The sequence below is a fragment of the Dermacentor silvarum genome, chromosome 10 (genome assembly GCF_013339745.2).
Source record: "Dermacentor silvarum isolate Dsil-2018 chromosome 10, BIME_Dsil_1.4, whole genome shotgun sequence".
NCBI lineage: Eukaryota > Metazoa > Arthropoda > Arachnida > Ixodida > Ixodidae > Dermacentor > Dermacentor silvarum.
Window position 1 is genome coordinate 71,140,784 of NC_051163.1, and position 21,746 is coordinate 71,162,529.

General features: G+C 47.2%; 1 protein-coding gene across 1 annotated transcript; it reads left to right on the plus strand.

Moving 5' to 3' along the window:
* The first annotated feature begins 16,806 nt into the window (after nucleotides 1-16,806).
* LOC125941040 (uncharacterized protein K02A2.6-like) lies at nucleotides 16,807-20,044 on the plus strand. Its single transcript, XM_049657952.1, has 3 exons — nucleotides 16,807-16,816; nucleotides 17,122-17,155; nucleotides 19,073-20,044. The coding sequence occupies exons 1-3, from the start codon at nucleotides 16,807-16,809 to the stop codon at nucleotides 19,809-19,811; spliced, it is 783 nt and encodes a 260-aa protein (XP_049513909.1). The 3' UTR covers nucleotides 19,812-20,044.
* Nucleotides 20,045-21,746: the final 1,702 nt, after the last annotated feature.

Consider the following 21,746-nt stretch of genomic DNA (forward strand, 5'->3'; position numbering starts at 1 on the left):
CGCTTCTATACGCCCACAGAGACGTCGGCATCAACGTGTCTGAAGTCATTGACCGCTTCGCTAAACTTCCCCGCCGAGTCCTTTCGATAGCGAAGCAGCAAAAATCAATGCAAGTAAAAAGCTCTGTTCCTTCAGATACATAAACACGTAATTATGAAAACGTTTGACTGTTCATTAGCTTTTAAAACTACCGAAATTTTCGCCATTTATTCTAACCGTTAGCATCATGATGAAAATTACGAGGATATCAATAACCAATTTTGACCGACCTTGCTGATTGAAAGCCCAGCCCACGCGGCGTTTCCCAACAAACACACTCGGACATTGGATAGTTCAACTTACCGCATCATGTGTGGCTTTCGTTTGGCCTTTTATTTCCTTTAAAGCTACCTGCTTTTACTTCTTCTTTTAACCGAAGCAATACCCTCCTTCAATTTTGGGTGCAGAATATTTGTTGCCGCTCTGCAGGCAGTTAAATTACACATTTTTGTACTGATTTCTGCATTATTTCTCTATTATTCTACCCATATGGTGCTGTCGCGACCGCCGCATGGCCCAAGTACATATCACGATTTCTGCGATCGTAGTTTTGTTTTTGCCTGGATGGTCTCTCTTTCTATGCGTAAAGTTTACTATCTGTGACTACGCAACATGTTTATTTGTCTTGTTCGACGCATTATATATTGTGACGTTTGCTTAAATACGTAGATTTATTGGAGACATTTACGTGTATTTAAATATCTTGTTGCGAGGTTTTTGGTATATATACCAGCACTGAACTTTGTTTCCAGCGACTCTTTTTTCCCGTTTAGCGAGTTGTATCTGGCATTTAAAATTCCATTCTGTCTTCGCATTTCTAAGGTATATTTTGTAGAACTCCTGCTTTTTATATGTACTCACTGTTGCGACTATAATCTCAGTGTAATTACAATGCACGACCGGCAACAGCTGTTCCCGCGCAATCTATTGCAACGAAGGAAAGGGTCATTGAGGTTTTTTCCCTGGCCATTGCACGTGTACAAAATGTAAACAAGGTTCTTGAATGACAAAAGATTCATCAAAATAATTGTCCTCAGCTTGTTCTGTTCATGGCCTTTACGTTTTTATTATCAGCTGCATCCACTGCTTTGGAGGTTTCGAACAGATATAGTTCTAAAATTTGTGTGATATTTTGTTTACTTATTAAATAGACAAACAAAATAACACGGAAACAATGATATAAATTATTTTTGCCGCAATTTTTGGGACATACGAATATATTCTTTTATGAAACATACATATTTTACTTGACAGTGCGTAGCATGTAATAATTCGTTTGCAGCATCTGATATACAACGGCATTGGTAATGACAATGCAGTTATTATTCATGTATTTGATTCCTCGACAAATTCTATAAGGAGGAGGCAACGCTGCAACGTGAGCCCCCCCCCCCCTCCCCGAACAAAATTTCGGGCGACGCCACTGTCCAGATGTTAAATAGTGTGGGGGAGCTTACGGTGCCCTGAGGAGTGCCCCGTCCTCCGACGGGCACATCTTCGGAGCGGAAGTCTCCCATGCGAAGCTAGGCGTTCCTGTCCGTTAGAAAACAGCTGATCGATGCAGCTGTGGAGTCTGGAACCGAGATCTAGGTCCGAAATGGTGTTGACGATAAAGGCGTGGAACACGTTGTCGAAAGCCTTCTCGAGGTCCAGACCGAGCAGAGCCTTGACGTCTCTGGAACGGCCGTCTACGATCTGATGCTTGATTAGTTTCATAGCATCCTGCGTCGAGAGTCCGGCGCGGAAGCCGATCATGTTGTACGTGTAAACGTCGTTGTCTTCGAGGTACCCGTTGAGCCTTTTGAGGACGACGCGCTCCATGACCTTGTCGACGCAGGAGGTTAGTGAAATTGGCCTGAGGTTCTCAATGTTCAGGGCCTTGCCGGGCTTGGAAATGAGCACCGTGCAGGCCGACTACCATTCTGCAGGAACCACGCCGCTCTTCCAGGACTCGTTGATCTTTTCGGTGAAAAAGACGATCGACGGGTCGTCAAGGTTTCTCAACATCCTGTTGGTCACTCCGTCCGGACCCGGCGCAGACTTGCGGTTAAGCGCGAAGATGTCCTCGGCACCGGAGAAGTGTGACCTCGGCAACGGAGAAGTCTTCGTCCAGCTCGGGGCGAGGAGGGCCTCGGTAGTCCGGGAGTTGGGTCGCCGGATCCCCTTCGCGCCGGACGGGCAGGTACTTCTGAAGGAGCTTGGAGACGAGTACATCGACCGTATGAGACCTGGTGGCTTCGTGAAGCAGTTGTGCGACTTCTTCGCGGACGAAATCCTTGATTTGGGTTATCCGGGAGGCTTGTTCGGGGCCGGTGGTCAGACTGCAGAGTGACGCCGCATTAGGTGTGGAATGTCGCCTTGTCAGAGCTCGCTGCTTACGCAATTCATCATAGCTTTGGCACAAGCTGATGACGTAGCCAATAGTGCGCGGGTCCTTGGCCAGAAGCATCTGGAACGCGACATCATCGATTCCCTTCATGGCGTGCTTGATCTTTTCCGCTTCCGTCATGGCAGCGTTGCACAAATCGAGAACGTTTTCTATATAGCTGGTGAACGTCTCACCCGTGCCCTGTGCGCGTGTAGGCAAACGCTGCTCGGCTTGGAGTTTCCTGACGGCGGGTCGGTCAAATACTTCGCTAATCGGTCTTGAACAGCGACCATGTTCGGATATCCCTCTCATGATTTCTGAACCAGAGACTGGCCTCGCCCGCGAGATAGAAGGATACGTAAACCAGCTTGCCCGAGTCATTCCATTTGTTGCGAACGCTCACGCGTTCGTAGGATGACAGTCACTCTTCAACGTCGTTGTCGTCGGCTCCGCTGAAGATGGGAGCTAGGCTCCCGCTGGCGAATGGTGCCAGCGCAAGGGACGGGTGGCGATGGAAGAGTCTGCTGATCCGCGTCCGCTATGGCAGAGGGTAGCGTCCGCGAAGGAAGTTTCAGGATGGTAGAGTGGAACGTTACCCCGCATGGCTCCACCACTTATAAAGGAGATTTATTGAGGTTCATAGCGACAGCCGGAAGGTAGGATGCACCGAGCACAGTCCTCTAGCTCGAGCTTCTGCTGCGCGATCGATGCTGCCGATGCTGCTGACTCTGCGGCGACGTTCGGTATCTTCCATACAATATAAACACTTGCAAAATTTTTGAAAGGTTGCCTGTGGCAGGTAGCCCAATTCTAGTTAATGAGCTGGTTTACTCGAAGAGGCGGACATAACTTGCACACGAAATTGCAATGCCTAATTGACTTATAAACAAAAATTCACTAATTAGGTTTTTCACTAATTACCTGATGGTCCATATTGCAATTTACGAACTGTACCCGTGGACTTCGAATGAATTCTCAGGATGACGCCAATTTCGAGATATTAATCCTGGAACTTTGCGGAGAAATGCATTGGCGTTCCAGTTACTTTTGTGCTTCAATGCATAAAGCGACTTTTTCTTAAGTAACCAGAACGTCAAGCATTTATCCGTCAATTAATATCTCGAAACTGGTGTAATCCCGAGAATTCGTCCCAAGTGGATCCGCCTTGCGAACTCCACGGCTACAATTTGTAAATGGCTATATGGGCCAGCTGGTAATTAGATTTAATTAGTAAATTTTTGTTTATAAGTCGATTATGCATTCCAATTTCTTGTGCAAGGAATGTCGGCCTCTTCGAGTAGACCAGCTCATGCACTAGAATTGTGCTATCTGCCACAGGCAACCTTTAAAAATGTTTTGAAATGTGTTCGCTGAAACAGCGCTGTGTGTGTGTGTGTGTGTGTGTGTGTGTGTGTGTGTGTGTGTGTGTGTGTGTGTGTGTGTGTGTGTGTGTGTGTGTGTGTGTGTGTGTGTGTGTGTGTGTGTGTGTGTGTGTGTGTGTGTGTGTGTTGTGTGTGTGTGTGTGTGTGTGTGTGTGTGTGTGTGTGTGTGTGTGTGTGTGTGTGTGTGTGTGTGTGTGTGTGTGTGTGTGTGTGTGTGTGTGTGTGTGTGTGTGTGTGTGTGTGTGTGTGTGTGTGTGTGTGTGTGTGTGTGTGTGTGTGTGTGTGTGTGTGTGTGTGTGTGTGTGTGTGTGTGTGTGTGTGTGTGTGTGTGTGTGTGTGTGTGTGTGTGTGTGTGTGTGTGTGTGTGTGTGTGTGTGTGTGTGTGTGTGTGTGTGTGTGTGTGTGTGTGTGTGTGTGTGTGTGTGTGTGTGTGTGTGTGTGTGTGTGTGTGTGTGTGTGTGCTTCGTCCACAACTGCAGGTAAAACGCTCGTGCTTTGCGGGGTGAATGAGGTTTTGCGCGCTATGCGCGTTGACGGAATGGGTCTTCAGTGGAACGCGGTGTTGGTGTTGCAAATTCCGCTATGCAATGTGCAGTTAATATAGGTACTGTAGCGCAGTGACAGCCGTATGTCCGATACGCGCGAAAAGAAATTATCATATGAGTAATAAGAAGAAAAGTTCGCGCGCACTTCCGGAAAATGCTGGGCTACGATCGCCCAACTTCGCTGCTTCAAGCGTTGCGCGGCCGAATGCAAACAGGGAAACAGGTACTGCAGTACGGCATGCAGTTCCCCGAAGCACTGCGCATGACGGTCACCATCCTTGTTTAACTAACATTCTCGGCACAGCATACTGTTTCATGAGCCACCTAAGCGTGAATCTACTTGCTCGCGAATTCGTGAACGGTCACCTTGGTTTCTTTAGGCTACCATTTCCATTCCTTTATTTGTGCATTACGAACGCTTGAGTAAGGCGAAAGCCTTAGATAACTTGTGGGTCTAAGAATCCGATGATCGCCCGGCATTATGGCACCAAAATTCAGGTGGCGTCTCAAATACGTTAAATTGTGTGATAAGTGTGATAAGGTGTCAGCTGAACTGGCCAGCGCTGCAGTTGTCTTTTGGAAATATAGATTGTACATAGTGTCTTGTGCTTAATTAATCCTTTGTTTGTGTCACAATATATATATATATATATATATATATATATATTATGAAATGGGCAGCGCTGAAGTTGTCTTTTCTTAATATACATTGTACATAGTGTCCAGTGCTTAATCCTATGTTCGCGTCGCGATATTATATATATATATATATATATATATATATATATAATATAATATATTATTTGAAGCCCGCGAATACACGCCCGCGTATACACACCCGCGCGAAAAGCCCGCGCGACTGACCGCTCGAGGCATTTTGCGTGTGTTCGCAGGCATCTTTCACGCTCGGAAAAACACATTTATGTAGCACGTACTGAGCAACAGAAAACTGTATCGGGAGTTTTTCATGTTGCTATACAATCTTCTCATTGACACTTTGATAATTAGGACAGTGCTTCTATTAGGACAGTACTTCTCGAGTTAAATAATTAATTACAATTACCTAGTTAAATCTCAGTAACCAAAAAATTATTGGCGGCTACTCCACTGTACTGGAAACAATACGCACTAGGTTCGCTTCGCGTAGGCTACAGCGTGCTCGCGGGCTATACAGCGTAATCTCTAAGCGCACGCATAATCCTTGTGGCACCCGCCGGGGTGGCTCAGTCAGCGAAGGCGTTGCGCTGCTGAGCCCGAGGTCGCGGGATCTAATCCCGGCCCCGGCGGCCGCATTTCGATGGAGGCGAAATGCAAAAACGCCCGCGTGCTTGCGTTGTAGTGCACGTTAAAGAACCCCAGGTGGTCGAAATTATTCCGGAGCCCTCCACTACGGCGTGCCTCATAATCAGAACTGGTTTTGGCACGTAAAACCCCAGAAAGTAGAAGAATCCTTGTGGCGTATTCTCGTCGGAATCGGCACTCATTCTAAGAGATAGTCATGCTTTCTGGATAGCTTGCGTGGATGGAATCCATGTGCGTTTCTAAATGAGTGGTGACCAGTGAGTTCACCATGCTCTACTTTTAATTACACCTAATGTCTTGCATATCTGAGTCAATTATTTCGCCTAAAAAAACTGAATTCATATTCTTATCTTTCACGTGGGCGAGCCCTACGACTCGCCTATAATAGCACTGTAGCGCACTTTTCAACCGGATTATCGTGTTGCACGATGTATTTTAGTCCTTCTGCAATTGCATTCCGAGCCGCATTTACTACTTGGGAATAAGATCAGAACTTTGACTGTAACACGACGGCTCCTTTAACAAGAATGACTGCGTGCAGTAGTAAAAGTTTTCAAAATGACATTTTTCATTTTCATTTTCATTTTATTTGGGCATTTTCACAAAATACCCACGAAGGGGGCAAAAGGAGAGTGTGTCTCCTGACTAGGCCCACTCTCCGTGAGGCACTTCGGGCAGGTACAGCAGGACAGTACAGCATATACAGTAATTTACATACAACCAATGAAGAAACGAGGAATACTATAGCAATTTGAGAAATATAAGATAGAGATGCAAAAAAAAAGCTGTTCCTCAGCTTTAAATGCAGAATACACTATGATCAGCACCATTTACAAGTTGAAATGTGATGTGAAAAACAATGAATACATGAAACATATTACATACATTAAATATTTTCAGCACATGCACCTCAGAATTGTGTTCTATTTATTACATCCATAATTCGCTTCCTAAATTGTGTAATGTTTCTAGCCTCCCTAGCGTGTTCAATTATTTTAGGAATCTTGTTACACAATAGAACAATTTGGTTATCAATTGTCTGTACACCATACTTAGTTTGGCACATTCGCCCGACCAACGCAACAGTACGCAGATTATACGTAATATCTCTGCTTAAATATGTGTCAGAAAAAATCTAAATATTTTCTTTAATTGTTTTGAAGATTAACATGGCTAGTTGCATCCTATAGCACTCTGGGAATGGGAGTACATTATACACACGAAAAAGAGACATGTTTGTGGGGACCGAGGTAGTTATCAAACCTAGTGCGCGTTTTTGAAGAAGAATTATACTTTCTGTATTTGTTTTGTTACACGTACCCCAGACTAAAATGCAATACAAGATTTGCGAGTAGATAAAAGAAAAGTAAAGCTGCCGTTTAACTCTCCCTGGAAGGAGATGCTGGAAACATCGATTAGATCGATTGACCTTGATAATTTTATTCGAAGGTTGTCCACATGGTCAGACGAACTAAGGTCGCTTTGAAAGCATACACTTAGAAATTGAATTTTATTTACCTGCGCAATATTTTCTCCATTAAAAATCAAAGAGATAGCATGATCTATAGGCCTATTTTTTTGCTTGAAGAGCATAAATTTGGTTTTTCTTATGTTTAGTTCTAGCTGGTTGACTGTAAGCCATGATTTTAGTTTATCCAACCAGGAATTTGCGGTTATCTCAATGTCGCGGAGATCTAAACCAGAAAAGAATACATTGGTATCGTCGGCGTACATGACTATGTTTGGTGTGAAAGCAATGCTTACTATGTCGTTCATATAAAGTATAAAAAGTATGGGGCCAAGTCTCGATCCTTGAGGAACCCCATACTTAATTACGCCCAAATCACATTTAAAATTATGAAGCTGTACATATTGTTTCCTGGCCCAAAGATAGCTTTTCATTAGATCAAGCGCAATCCTGCGTATTCCATACATTTGTAGCTTCCGAATTAATGTCATGCTTTATCGAATCAAAAGCCTTACGGAAATCGAGAAATATTCCCACAGTGTAAAACTTTTTTTCAAAGTTATGAAGTAGGCTATCCTTAATACGGAGTAGAGTAGTCTGAGTTGATCTACCTGGTTGAAATTGATATGTCGCGCGCCTAGGCGATAAGGCGTCGCAGCTAGGCATGCGCTGTGGTGGCGGCGCAGCGTTATCACCTTTTGGTTGTGCTTAAAAGCGCCGGCATTCAAGCTGGCATGTGCTTTTCATTATTGTAACATTGAACCGGGCAGTTCGCCCGTTGCTGTTAAGTTGATGGCTAAATAAAGCCGTATTGTTTTCGCTCCACCGTTGCGCTGTCCTTCCGTCAGACACGACATAGACTGGCGACGAGGGTGGGATGCTGCCAGCAAGGAACAAGCTCCTGCGTGACAGCAACAGAATTCACCTGCTGACGGATTACGCACGGACAGCCGAGAAGCAGCCGGTTGGGACAGTATGGCGAAGGCCACCACAAGTCTGTAGTTGGGGCAAGTAGAACATTTCGACAATTCTACGAGCGATTGGACTAGCTACGAAGAGCGCGTGCACGCGTACCTTCGAGCCAATAATGTCCCGGAGGAGCGGAAGGTAGACGCGTTCATCAGCATATTGGGTCCACAGACGTATTCGCTCCTCAAGTCGCTCGCCGCTCCAGATAAGCCGTCCTCGAAGTCCCTAGAAAGCTTGTGCAAGCTGCTTCGCAAACATTTGGCCCCTGAACGTTCAGTCATAAGGGAGCGAGTGAAGTTTCATCGCCGAGGGCAGAAGGAACATGAAACGATACCGCAGTACGTGGCGGAGTTACGGGCATTGGCACAAACATGCGAGTTTGGTACATTTCTTGACGAGTCGCTTCGAGACAGATTTGTGTGTGGTTTACTCAGAGTCGACATTCAAAGACACTTGTTTTCGGAAGACAAGAGAGAGAGATTATAAACATCTTTAATGTCTAAATGCAGCTTTGGAGAGGCGTCCTCATTCCAGAATGCCTTGAGCTCGGGCCGCGTCCTGGGCCCTCGCAATCAGCCGTTGCTGATCTTCGAGGTCGGAGTTGGCCAAGGCTCTCTCCCAAAGCTCGTTGGTGTGGTAAGGGTTCGGAGGATTGAGTGGTGCCTCTCTGCAGCCCCCTACTATGTGCCGCCCCGCAGGGGCGTCTGCGTCAGCAGGCGTTTGGTGTGTTGCGACACCACGTACCCGAGCACATGAGGGTTGGACCCTCCCGCGTGTAGCCGTGCGCGGCTTAGTCGTGTCTGGGGAAAGGGGGATCCTGGGGGTTGAGCCGATGCCGGGTGTTCGGACCTCTAAGGCCCCCCGGTGGAGGCAACACACCTCTTCGGCCTCTGCTTCACATAGACGGCACCTCCAGACTGACCCACCTGGAGGAAATCGGCAGTCGCCTTTTCCTGTCCCCCTCTCAACACTTTTTCTTTCTCTTTCACTGTCTCTTCTTTCCTGTCTCCTATTATCTTCTCTTCACTTCCAAATTTCTGGGCGGCAAGGGTTAACCTTGTGTGGCTAGCCAGTCTTGGTTATGCTGTATTTGGTTATATCAGTGATGTACAACTGGCGTTGGCAGGATTCCGATTACAGGAACTCCTGTCACGTCCCCGCGTTGGGCTCCTTGGTGGGAGGTTGGCATCGCTGCCGAAAATCCCAGCTATACTCATGGACAGTGCCTTCCCTAAACTCCCTGATCGCCCTCAAAAACGAGGGCGCACCGAAGATGTATTTCAATTTTTTGGCAACAGAGCACAAAACTTTCCACGATTTCACGTCATCCATTCTGATAAGCCTGAAAAGACAGTGAAAATGATCTCACCCTTCCTTGTCTCGAAGTCTCTGACTGAAGTTCTTGGCCGAGGTTACAAAGCATCAAAAATGGCAAGCGGTGATCTGCTTCTAGAGCTCCGCGATCAGATACAATACGAAAAACTGCCGAAATTAGTTTCATTTGGGGACGTCCCAATAACACTGACACCACACCGTACTGTGAACACCACGCGCGGCGTTGTTTCAGATGATGATTTAATGGAGCTAACCGAGGCTGAACTCTTGGAAGGCTTCAGTGAGCAGAATGTAATAAACGTTAAAACAATTAAGATGAGGCGCGACGGGAATGAAATCAAGACTAAGCACCTGGTGCTCACTTTCGGCTCAAGGTCCTGCCCGAGTCCATCGAGGCCGGATACATAAAACTTCGTGTCAGGCCATACGTTCCAAATCCTCTGAGATGGTTTAAATGCCAGCGATTCGGCCACAGTTCTCAGAACTGCCGAGGCCGGCAAACATGCGCGAAATGCAGTGCTCATGAACACTCATCTGAGTCTTGTGAAAACTCGCTACATTGTGTGAACTGTGATGGGGAGCACACCGCATACTCGCGGTCGTGCCCATCCTGGAAAAAAGAAAAGGAAATTGTAACGATTAAAGTAAAGGAAAATCTAACGTTCAAGGAGGCACGCAGGCGGGTATCCTACCTGCCAAAGAACACATTTGCCGAAGTGGCGCGTCAGGGGGCAGCGTCGCAACGGCTTCCGGCGGCTGTCCGGCCCGCACACAGTGAGCCGGCAGTGACGCCATCCGCCCCCCCCGGCGGCTGCAGCTAGCGCTGCTCCGCCAACTCACAAGAAGGGGCCATCGACCTCCGGGCTGGTGGCCTCGAGGGCCTCGTCTCTCGAGGCGAGGCCTTCTCGTCAAACCAACCGCTCGCAAGAGCGCGTGTCCAGCGCCTCGCAAGAGGCTATGGACACAACAACCAGCCAGACGGCGCCACTTGCGCCTAAGGAGCCGCGAGAGTCTCGCGATCGCTCCAAACAAGAAAAACACCGCATCACGGCGCCCGGAAAGGGCTCTGTGAAGTAATTCCTCTTTCTTAACACACAGCACAAAACCCACATTCAACATGGATACACAAATATTACAGTGGAATGTCCGAGGACTCCTCCACAATCTCGATGACATCAAAGAACTCCTACATAAATATAATCCAAAGGTGCTGTGTGTCCAAGAAACACACCTCAAACACACGCAAACAGATTTTCTCCGACAATACGCCATTTCTCGTAAGGACCGCGATGACACAGTCGTGTCTTCCGGTGGTGTGGCTATTGTAGTCGACAGAGGTGTTGCCTGCCGGGAACTAAAACTTCGTACGCCCCTAGAGGCAGTTGCTGTCCGAGGGGTGTTGTTTGACAAGCTGGTCACTGTCAGCTCTATATACATCCCTCCCAATTATCAACTACATAAAACCGAATTCCAAAACTACATAAATGAACTTCCGGAGCCATACATAGTTGTCGGAGATTTCAACGCACATAACACTTTGTGGGGAGACTCACGTTGCGATGCGAGAGGTCGCCTGATTGAAAATTTTCTGTTTTCTTCAGGCGCATCATTACTTAACAAGAAAGAGCCTACGTATTACAGCATTACACATAACACATATTCATCCATTGACTTAAGTATAGCATCGAGTACACTAATGCCATACCTGGTGTCACGACTTTCGGTGGACTAAAGACAGACAGGGACAAGTCGAACGTTTAAAACATACATTTATAATTGCAAAAAGAAACGATAAAGAAAACAGCACAAAGAAAACAATTTACAGCACGAGTTACTTATACACAATCCCCAGAGTCCTCAGATATTAAAATTCATAAGTCCAAAGTATTTACATTAAGTCCATCGACGTGGCCACGTCACCTCGTCGTCGCGGCTTCCGGCGACACGTCGTTGGGCCCGCCGATGCGTCGTAGACACGAAGTCGCTGTGTCCGACGTTCGGTCCACGGTTGGCCTGGTTCGGGGGTCAGGACGATGGGGTGACCGAGGCGCCTGGATCGCCCGATCAACTCCGCAAGCCTGCGGATCGTAGCCGCAGGGAATCCGGGAAGCAGCGCCGTCAGCCCGTAGCTGCGGCTTCCGATGGGGCGTTCGCTCAGCTCGCGGGTCGTGGCCGCGGCAGCTGAAGCACAGCTTCCATTGGGTTGCCGCCGTCTCCGCGATTCACCCGTCCTGTTCGGCCTCCAGCTCCTTCTGCCTCTCGTCGTCCCAGAGCGTAGCTGGGCTGCTCTCTTCGGCTACGTGTCCCTTCTCCCATTGGCCACGTAGCTGCGCATGCACTTTTGCGCTTCTTCTTCTACTTTCATATTGCATTCTTTTTATTCGGACACTCTTATTTTATAACTTCTTCTTTATTTCGGCCACCGACTCCTCGTGTCTTCTTGTTCTCTTTTTATCTTCTGCTTTTTCTTCTTCTTTCTTCATTTTGTGGCTCATGACACCTGGAGTGGTCTGTTCTCAAGAACCCCCTTGGGAGCGACCACTTCCCAATTATGCTAGGCTTAACAGAACATGATAGATGCTCGCCACACGTTCCGCGATGGAAGGTTGACTCGGCTAACTGGGAACTTTTCCGACAATTAACATATTTAAGCCGTGATGACATTGCCTCTTTTAACATAGACGATGCTGTGGCGTATATAACAGGTTTTATCATTGACGCTGCTGAAAGGTGCATACAACAAACTAATGGACTAGCTAATAAACGTCGCCTGCCTTGGTGGAATGATGAATGCCAGAAAGCACGTAAAAAGCAAAACAAAGCCTGGGGATTGTTTCGCAACTCCCCAACAGCTGAAAACCTGATAAATTTTAAACAAGCAAAGTCACAGGGCAGAAGAACGCGTCGACGTGCAAAGAGAGAGAGTTGGGAAAGGTACATTGCCAGTATAAATTCATACACCGACGAAACAAAAGTCTGGAATAGGGTAAATAAACTAATAGGCCGGGAGTCACATCCTCTACCCTTAGTAAGTAGCCAAGGTGATAGCCTGGAAGATCAGGCGGATTGTCCAGGTGAACACTTTCAATATGTATCAAGTGAATCGCATTACACAGACACTTTCCTTAAGTTCAAAGAACGCGAAGAGCGGCAGCCTCTTGACCGCAAAGGTTTTTCGAGTGAGGCTTACAATCAACCATTTAACCTAGCCGAACCTAAAGCATCTCTCGCTTGTTGTAACAACTCGGCGCCAGGTGGTGATCGTATCATGTATGAAATGGTTAGATACCTACACCCTGAAACACTGAAAACACTCTTGTCTCTGTTTAATGCCATGTGGGCGGCTGGGTGTATCCCGTCCTCATGGAAAGAAGCCATAGTCATCCCTATACTTAAACAAGGCAAAGACCCGTCCTTGGCCAGCAGCTACAGGCCAATAGCACTAACGAGCTGCCTGTGCAAGCTGTATGAAAAAATGATAAACCGGCGTTTAATCAGTTTCCTAGAAAATAACAAAATACTAGACCCCTTCCAGTGTGGCTTCCGAGAAGGTAGGTCGACAATAGACCACCTTGTTCGCATCGAGGCAAGCATCAGAGATGCATTTATTCAAAAACAGTTTTTACTTTCTGTATTTATAGATTTAGAGAAAGCGTACGACACGACATGGCGCTTCGGGATTCTGCGAGATCTTTCTGCGATGGGGGTCCGCGGAAATATGTTAAATACAGTCGAAAGCTACTTGTCTAACCGCACGTTTCGCGTAAGAGTGGGCAATGTCTTATCTAGAACATTCACCCAGGAGGCTGGCGTGCCGCAAGGGGGTGTACTTAGTTGCACACTCTTCATTGTAAAAATGAACTCCCTGCACACAGTGATTCCACGCAGCATGTTTTATTCTGTGTACGTCGATGATGTACAGATAGGTTTCAAATCATGTAACATCGCTATCTGTGAACGACAGGTGCAGCTTGGATTAAACAAATTGTCTAAATGGGCGGATGTAAATGGGTTCAAAATAAACGCACAGAAAAGTACATGCATACTCTTCTCAAACAAAAGAGGCGTGACACCGGTACCAAATCTCACGATCAATCGAGAGGAACTATCCATGAGCAGTGAACATAAATTCCTGGGCATAATTCTTACCTTCAGCTTACCTTAAGCTTACCTTCATCCCCCATCTTAAATATCTGAAGACAAAGTGTCTGAAGACTATGAACCTTTTAAAAATTCTCTCGCACACAACATGGGGTAGTGATCGAAAATGCCTCCTAAACATGTACAACAGTCTTGTCCGCTCGCGCCTTGATTACGGAGCTATAGTTTATAACTCCGCAACGCCAAGTGCATTAAAAATACTAGACCCCATTCACCATTTGGGTATCCGCCTCGCGACCGGTGCTTTCCGAACAAGCCCGATCCAGAGTCTCTATGTAGAGTCGAACCAGTGGTCACTCCATCTGCAGCGCTCATATAGCAGTTTCGTATATTTTCTGACAGTACAAGCAAACAACGAACATCCTTCTTATTCCACCATAAACGATATGACCGCCGCTGCACTCTTCCATAACCGACCTGCAGCGAGGAAACCGTTCTCTTTACGTGTAAGGAATCTTAGTGAGCAAATGGGTGTTCCAGTGCTTGAACATCGTCCTGTGGCTCCTGCTAAATTGTTACCGCCGTGGCAGTGGCAGATCATAGAGTGCGACACATCGTTCGTAGAGGTCACGAGAGACGCTCCAGAGGCGCACATTAAAATGCATTTCCTAGAGCTTCAATCCAAGTACTCGTGTACAGAGTTTTACACGGACGCTTCTAGGTCACATGCCGGGGTTTATTATGCAGCCATCGGTCCATCGTTTTCGGAAACCGGTGTACTGCACCCGGAGACAAGTATCTTTACGGCTGAGGCCTATGCAATATTATCGGCTGTAAAGTTTATAATGAAATCAAAACTCAAAAAGACTATCATATTTACGGACTCGCAAAGTGTTGTAAAAGCATTGCAATCACTCTGTAAACACAAAAACCCTGTACTTAATGAGCTCTATTCCATTCTGTGTAAAGCGTATATATCTAACCAGTATGTGATTTTATGCTGGGTACCGGGTCATAGAGGCATTGAGGGTAATGTTCGAGCAGATCAAATGGCCACATCAGTTACATCTCAGGCTATTAACCCTAGAACTGTTGTTCCTGCAACAGACTTGAAACCTTTCTTGCGAAAGAAGCTACGAAGCCACTGGCAACACTTGTGGGACGCTGAAACAAATAATAAACTTCACATGATTAAACCACAGTTAGGTTTCTGGCCCTCAGCTACGAAAACACGACGAATTGATGTCCCATTCTGTCGTCTCAGAATAGGACACACGTACGGCACCCACAATTTTTTGCTCACTGGTGATGAACCACCAACCTGTAGTAGATGTGGTGAGAGGCTGACCGTGCTCCACGTCCTGCTGGAGTGTCGGGAAGCCGAAACAGAGAGAAGAAAATGTTTTCCTGTAGCATACCGCTATCATATCCCTCTTCATCCCATGATGTTTATTGGTGAAGAACCACTTTTTAACGCCAAAGCAATCCTCGGCTTTTTGAACGATGTTGTGCTACATGTTATCAGCCCAATAAATTCATAGCGCATCCTCCCTCCAGAGGATGCTGCTGTGATAGTAGTTTTGTATAAGCACATGCCTCCAGGCCCTTGTGGTTCAAGGGCTCTGTTTAGGCAGTAGTGCTTCTTTCCAATTACTACATCTTCAATATTTTAAATATCGTGTCATTCTTTCTCAATGCATTCTCCATTTCATAGTACACCTCATTAGTCATTGCCATGATTTTAGTGCATGTATATTTTACGCATTTTACAGCGATTATTTTTAGGCCCCTTTACAGCCACACTTCATCTATTTCTCAGCATTCATCGCTCCACTGCACTCACAAACAATGGCATGGCGCTCTTTGGCCATAACTGGCCCTTGCGCCATAAAACACCACACATCATCATCATCTACTATGTGCCTGAGGGACCCGGGCTCTGCGCAGAAGCGGCATTGCAGAGAGAATTGTGTAGGGGCTATGAGGTGGTTTCTGGTTGGGTGGGGGAATGTGTTAACCTGTACAGCTCGGAGGAATCGCTCCTGCTCTCTAGGTAGTGACTTGTGTGGGGGTGCATATGTTCTGCGGGTTAGCTTGTAGTGTTGTGTGATGTCTTGGTATGAGACTAGAGGGTGCATACGCTCCGGTTCAGATTCCTCGGCGTCGGCTCGGTGGGTCAAATCTCGAGCCACGTGGTTGGCGACCTCGTTGCCAGGAATGCCGTGATGAGCTGGCGCCCAGATGATTATGACTGATCTGGTTGGCGGCTTTTGATTTATTATCTTGAGCGTAGTGGCATGAATTCTGCCGCTAGCGAAGTTGCGGCACGCCTGTTGGGAGTCGGTAACTATGACTTCAACCTGTGTTTGGGAGAGCGCGAGGGCTATGGCTGCTTCCTCGGCTTGGAGGGGATTGTATCCGGTGAGCGAAATGCTGCTCCGATGTTTTTTGTTGACGATTACGGTGGCTGTTGTGGCTGCGCGTCTGGGGTAAGACCCCGCATCCGTGTAGGCTGTAGAGGGCAAAGTCCCGTATCGCTTGTGTATGGCCCGAGCCCGGGCCTCCCTTTGCTGTGCGTGGTGCACTGGGTGCATGTTGCGAGGTAGAGGAGGTACGGTGATGTTGCTCCGGATGCCATGGGGTAAGCTAACAGTCTGAGGCGGCGGATGGTTGAGAGGAGCAGATAGCCCCAGGCGTAAGAGGATGAACCTCCCCGCTTCCGTAACAGCCAACCTTGTTCGCTGGCTGGATAAATGTGCCTCGATCAGCTCCTCGGCCGTGTTGTGCACGCCTAGTCGTAGTAGGCGTTCTGTGGACGTACTGATCGGCAGGCCCATCGCCTGCTTATATGCTTATAAGTCGGAAGACAAGAATATAACGTTTCAACGAGCCGTCGACCGCGCAACAGCTTTGGAAGCTGCGCTCGCTAACGCAGCAGCTGCTCATTCGAAGCCTGAAAGCGAGTTCGGGGTGAATCAGTTGCCTACCAGGGGAACAACGAAATGCTTCCGCTGTAACTCAACTCACCCGGCCAATTCGTGTCCGCACGTCAATGCAACTTGTTTTTTCTGCAACAAGAAAGGGCACATTCAGAAAGCCTGCCTAAGACGGCAAGGAAAATTGCAGCCGAAGCGGAAGCGAACAGCACAGAACGTTCGGGTTTTACAACCGTCAGAATCACCCTTGCGGAGCGTTGCAACGAAAGAGGTAGAGACAGGAGACCCCATCATGCTCAGCTTAATTGTCGAGGGTGTTCCCTTGCAAATGGAACTTGATACGGGAGCCGCCGTTTCGGTAATGTCTCTGGGTCAGTTCCGCTCACTTTTTCCGACAGTACCTCTGAAGGAAACTAAGTTGACACTTAGGACTTATACGAGCGAACATGTGAAGCCATGTGGTGTTTGCTTTCTTAGGATTGAGCACAACGATTAGTGCCAGCGCTTGCCGCTGTACGTGCTTCCCCAGAGCGGTCCAGCGCTGTTCGGGCGCAACTGGCTTCCGCAAGTGCGCATCGATTGGAGTCAAGTTCGCGGCCTGCAACAGCTACAGTGTGAGAGATCACTAAGCGCTCAACGACTTCCCGAGCTCCAATACTTGCTTGACCACCATAAGGACCTCTTCAAGAACGAGCTAGGCACCATCCGAGGTGAGAAGGCAACTCTTGTTTTCAAAGATGGCAAGACGCCAAAATTTTTCAAAGCTCGAAGCGTTCCGTTTTCTCTAAAAAGTACGGTTGAGCAAGAGTTGTCTAGACAAGAACAGATGGGCATCTTGACTTCAGTAACGAGTAGCGAGTATGCTACTCCGGTGGTGCCACTTTTGAAGCGGGACGGGTCAATAAGAGTATGCGGTGATTACAAGTTGACACTGAACCCCATACTTGACGTAGAACATTACCCGTTACCCAAGCCCGACGAGCTGTTTGCAGCCCTCGCTGGCGGACAGCAATTTTTTAAAATTGATCTTAACAGGGCGTACCGGCAAGTAGAAATGGATGAAGAGTCAAAACGGTACCTGACGCTTAATACCCACAAGGGTCTTTACGCCGTGAATCGCCTACCCTTCGGAATTGCTTCGGCACCCGCAATATTCCAGAAAATAATTGATAGTGTCTTGAAGGGCCTCAACTTCGTGTTTTGCTACATTGACGATATCCTAATTACGGGACGCTCAAAGGAAGAACACTTGCACAACCTTGACGCAGTTCTCAAAAGACTGTCAGAACGTGGAATTCGCGTCAAGCCGTCGAAGTGCGAATTCTTTCGTGACGAGCTGACTTATCTGGGCCATGTAATCAACAAACACGGCATCCACCCAACGGACGAAAAACTGGCTGCGATAACCAATGCACCGGCGCCAACTGATAAGCACCAACTTCAATCGCTGCTGGGCCTCATCAACTACTATGTAAAGTTCGTTCCAAACTTATCCACTGTTCTTTTCCCCTTAAACAGGCTTTTGCAGAAAGACGCCGCCTGGGATTGGAACACGGCTTGCGACCGCGCCTTTCAGCACATCAAGCAGCTGCTTTCGTCAGCTCCGATCTTGGCGCACTATGATCCAAGCCTACCCCTGCAGTTATCCTGTGATGCGTCCGCCTACGGGATAGGTGCAGTGTAGTCACACATTTTTTCCGACGGCCAGATAAGGCCAATAGCTTATGCCTCACGCACCTTGAGTCGTGCTGAGAAAGGCTATAGTCAATTGGAAAAAGAAGCCTTGGCTCTTGTGTTCGGCGTTAAAAAATTTCATTACTACGTGTATGCAAGGCATTTTGTTTTGCTCACGGGCCACAAGCCTTTGGCTACAATTTTTGGTCCGAAGACTGGCATACCAGCAATTGCCGCCGCAAGACGTACTACAACGATGGGCAGTTGGCTTGTCGGCCTATTCTTTTTCATTGAAGTTCCGGCCTTCTACGCAGAACGCTGACGCAGATTGCTTGTCTAGGCTGCCAATAACACAGTCGATGGTCGAAGAGCAGGAAGAATCTTTTTATGACCTACGCTTTGACACTATGCCGATCAACAGCAATGATATTGCTCGTGAAACTTCACGTGATGCCACTGCGTACTGTGACTCATCATATCCTGTCAGGCTGGCCGCGTAGTGTACCAGACGAGATCAAACCGTTCTTTCATAGAAGACTAGAACTGTCCATACATCGAGGATGCATCATGCTGGGAATGCGCGTACTTGTTCCCGAAAAATTTCGCACCTTCATTTTGGACGAGTTGCATCAAGGTCATCCAGGTGTTGTTCGTACCAAAGAACTAGCAAGGAGCTACGTTTGGTGGCCTACTATCGATAGCGACATAGAGCGTTTCACCGCGTCTTGCACCGATTGCGCGGCTAATCGCAATCTGCCACCTAAAGCGCCCTTACATCCTTGGGCATGGCCTACGCGCCCTTGGCAACGGTTGCATGTCGATTTCGCTGGCCCGATAAACGGAGTGACGTATCTCGTGGTGGTTGATGCACATTCAAAATGGCCAGAAGTGTTTCCAATGCGGACAACCACCACTGAGGCAACCATTTCATGCCTACATGAACTGTTTTGCAGATTCGGATTCCCCGAGACTTTAGTGTCCGACAACGGTACTCAGTTCACTTCTGCAGATTTCCAGGAGTACCTGCAGCGAGTAGGGACCAGACACGTGAGAACAGCTCCGTATCATCCCAGCAGCAACGGTCTGGCAGAACGTTGCGTCCAGACGCTGAAGGGTGCACTTCGGAAGTCCAGCCGACCCACATCACCGTCGGAGCTCGCAGACTTCCTCCTGTCGTACCGCAACACTCCGCAAGTGACTACCGCAGAGGCACCCTCTATTTTGCTGTTGGGGAGGCGCCTCAGGACTAGGCTAGACCTCATCAGGCCCTCCGTTGAGGAGCGGGTCGCCCGCAAACAGTTCCAGGACACCAGTCGCCGCAGGCACCGTGCAACTACCTTTAGCGAAGGACACTTCGTGCGTGTCCGAAATTTTCGCCGCGGACCAAGGTGGTTCAGTGCTACCGTTCTCGCCCGCACCGGCCCAGTGTCGTATCGTGTTAGTGTTGTGACCCCCCGGGGTGTGTGTGAGTGGGTGCGTCATCGCAACCACATAGTACGCGCTCCTGACTCTGACGACACAGTGATCACAGCCACCGACTTCCAAGATGAAGACGACGTCACTGCTGGCACAGACATTAGCAGCAGCACCACCGAGCCTTTGGAACAGCCGCCGACACACCTGGAAGCCGCCGAGCAGGGTCGCCGCTACTCACTACGTCAGCGCAGACCTCCCGACCGCTACGGCACCTAATCCTACTACGGGACAATAAACAAGTGTGGGAGAGATGATATGTCGCGCGCCTAGGCGATAAGGCGTCACAGCTAGGCATGCGCTGTGGTGGCGGCGCAGCGTTATCACCTTTTGGTTGTGCTTAAAAGTGCCGGCATTCAAGATGGCGTGTGCTTTTCATTACTGTAACATTGAACCGGGCAGTTCGCCCGTTGCTGTTAAGTTGATGGCTAAATAAAGCCGTATTGTTTTCGCTCCACCGTTGCGCTGTCCTTCCGTCAGACACGACAGAAATCCACACTGTTCTTCACAAATGATATTTCTGTTTGCTATAAAAGAGCAAACTTATATATCAGGTGTTCCGCGACCTTAGAGAAAAGCGGCAATATAGATATTGGCCGATAGTTTTGTAGTCCATTTTTATTACCTCCTTTAAAAATTATTGTTACGCGAGCTATATTCATGGCACATGGAAAAATTCCCGTCAAGAAGAGTCTGTTGCATATGTAAGTGAATGAGGCAACAATCAAATCAACAACCGCCTTGATAGGTACTGCGGTGATGCCATCTTCGCCTGGTGAACTGTTCTTCAGTTAGCATATGGCAGTGGCTACTTCCTCCTCGGTAACAGGTGATAAAAACAAAGAATTAGTAAAAGAGCTTTCAATATAGCATTCAGCCGGTTTAAGGTCAGTCGCTTGCGTTATATTACTTGACGATCCTGCCTCAAGGAAGTGAAGGTTAAATTTGTCTGCCAGTGCCTTGCCACTGAAATAGATATCGTTTATCTGTATATCGCTAGGGACAGTGGCCTGTTTTCTTCCTATCAATTTATTAACTGAACTCCAAACCAATTTTGAGTTGTGAATCATTGTAGAAAACTTGTAGGCATAGAAATATATTTTCGCCTTCTTTAGGTCCCTGTTTAGTTTGTTTCTGAAATTTTTTAAATCAATGAGGTCAGTTTGTTCTTTTGTTTTCAAAAAATGCTGGAAAAGTTTTTTTTTTCATTTATCCGCTTCAGAAATGCCGGCGTAATCCACTCCTTTCTTGCTCTCTTGTGTTTTTTTACAACAACGTACGGAAAAGCAGTATTATAATTACTAACAATTTTCGCCATAAACAGGTTGTATCCCTTAGATGGATCAGGTTCTCGGTACAGGTCATCCCAATTGCAGTTAAGCATTAGAGAGCGAAAAGGGAGAATATTTGTATCGTTTATATCTCTACGCATGCATTTTGGACAATTCTGCAGTTCTGGCATTGTTAATAGTGCATAAAAAGGTAAGTGGTCGCTTATACCGGAGCTGAATACTCCGGCTAATGCATTGTCAGGGGATAAATTAGTGAAACAGAGATCAATGATTGCTTCTGATTTGCTTGTTATTCTGGTAGGGGTGTTAATGATGTTTTCACAGCCATGGGACAACATTAATTCTATTAGTTTTAGTTTAGTAGCACCATCTTTTGATACATCAATATTAAAGTCACCAAATGATATCATGAACCATCGATTGGAATTAGCATGATGTTGAAGCTTCTCTAAAAACTCAAGAAGTGCGTCAGGGTTACCCTCTGGGGGGCGGTAGATCAGTACTATTACAACCTTGTTGTGTATTAAAGTAACTGTTTCGAAATCATTACACACTATACAATAGTCGGGCCACGCCTCATAAAGCAAATTTTGTTTAATATACAAAGATACACCGCCACCGCGTTTTCCAATTCTAAATATTGATTCCGTATTGTAATTTCCCAAGCTGACCACGTCTGATTGTGAGGAAAACCATGTGTCGGAGAAGCCCATGATATCAAAGTCATAGTCGAGGTGTACCAATTCACTTTCAATTTCTTCACCCTTGTTCCTCATACTCTGTGCAATAATATGATAAAGGGAAAGACCACGTTCAGAAAGAAAGTCCGAGTCCTTAATCAAATTCTTGAAAGAGACAGCAT

What these genes read in the sequence shown, in the direction of transcription:
- LOC125941040 (XM_049657952.1), top strand. An exon ending in CGAGCTAGGCACCATCCGAG is followed by an intron (nt 17,156 to 19,072) that starts GTGAGAAGGCAA and finishes ACTGTTTTGCAG; the next exon opens with ATTCGGATTCCCCGAGACTT.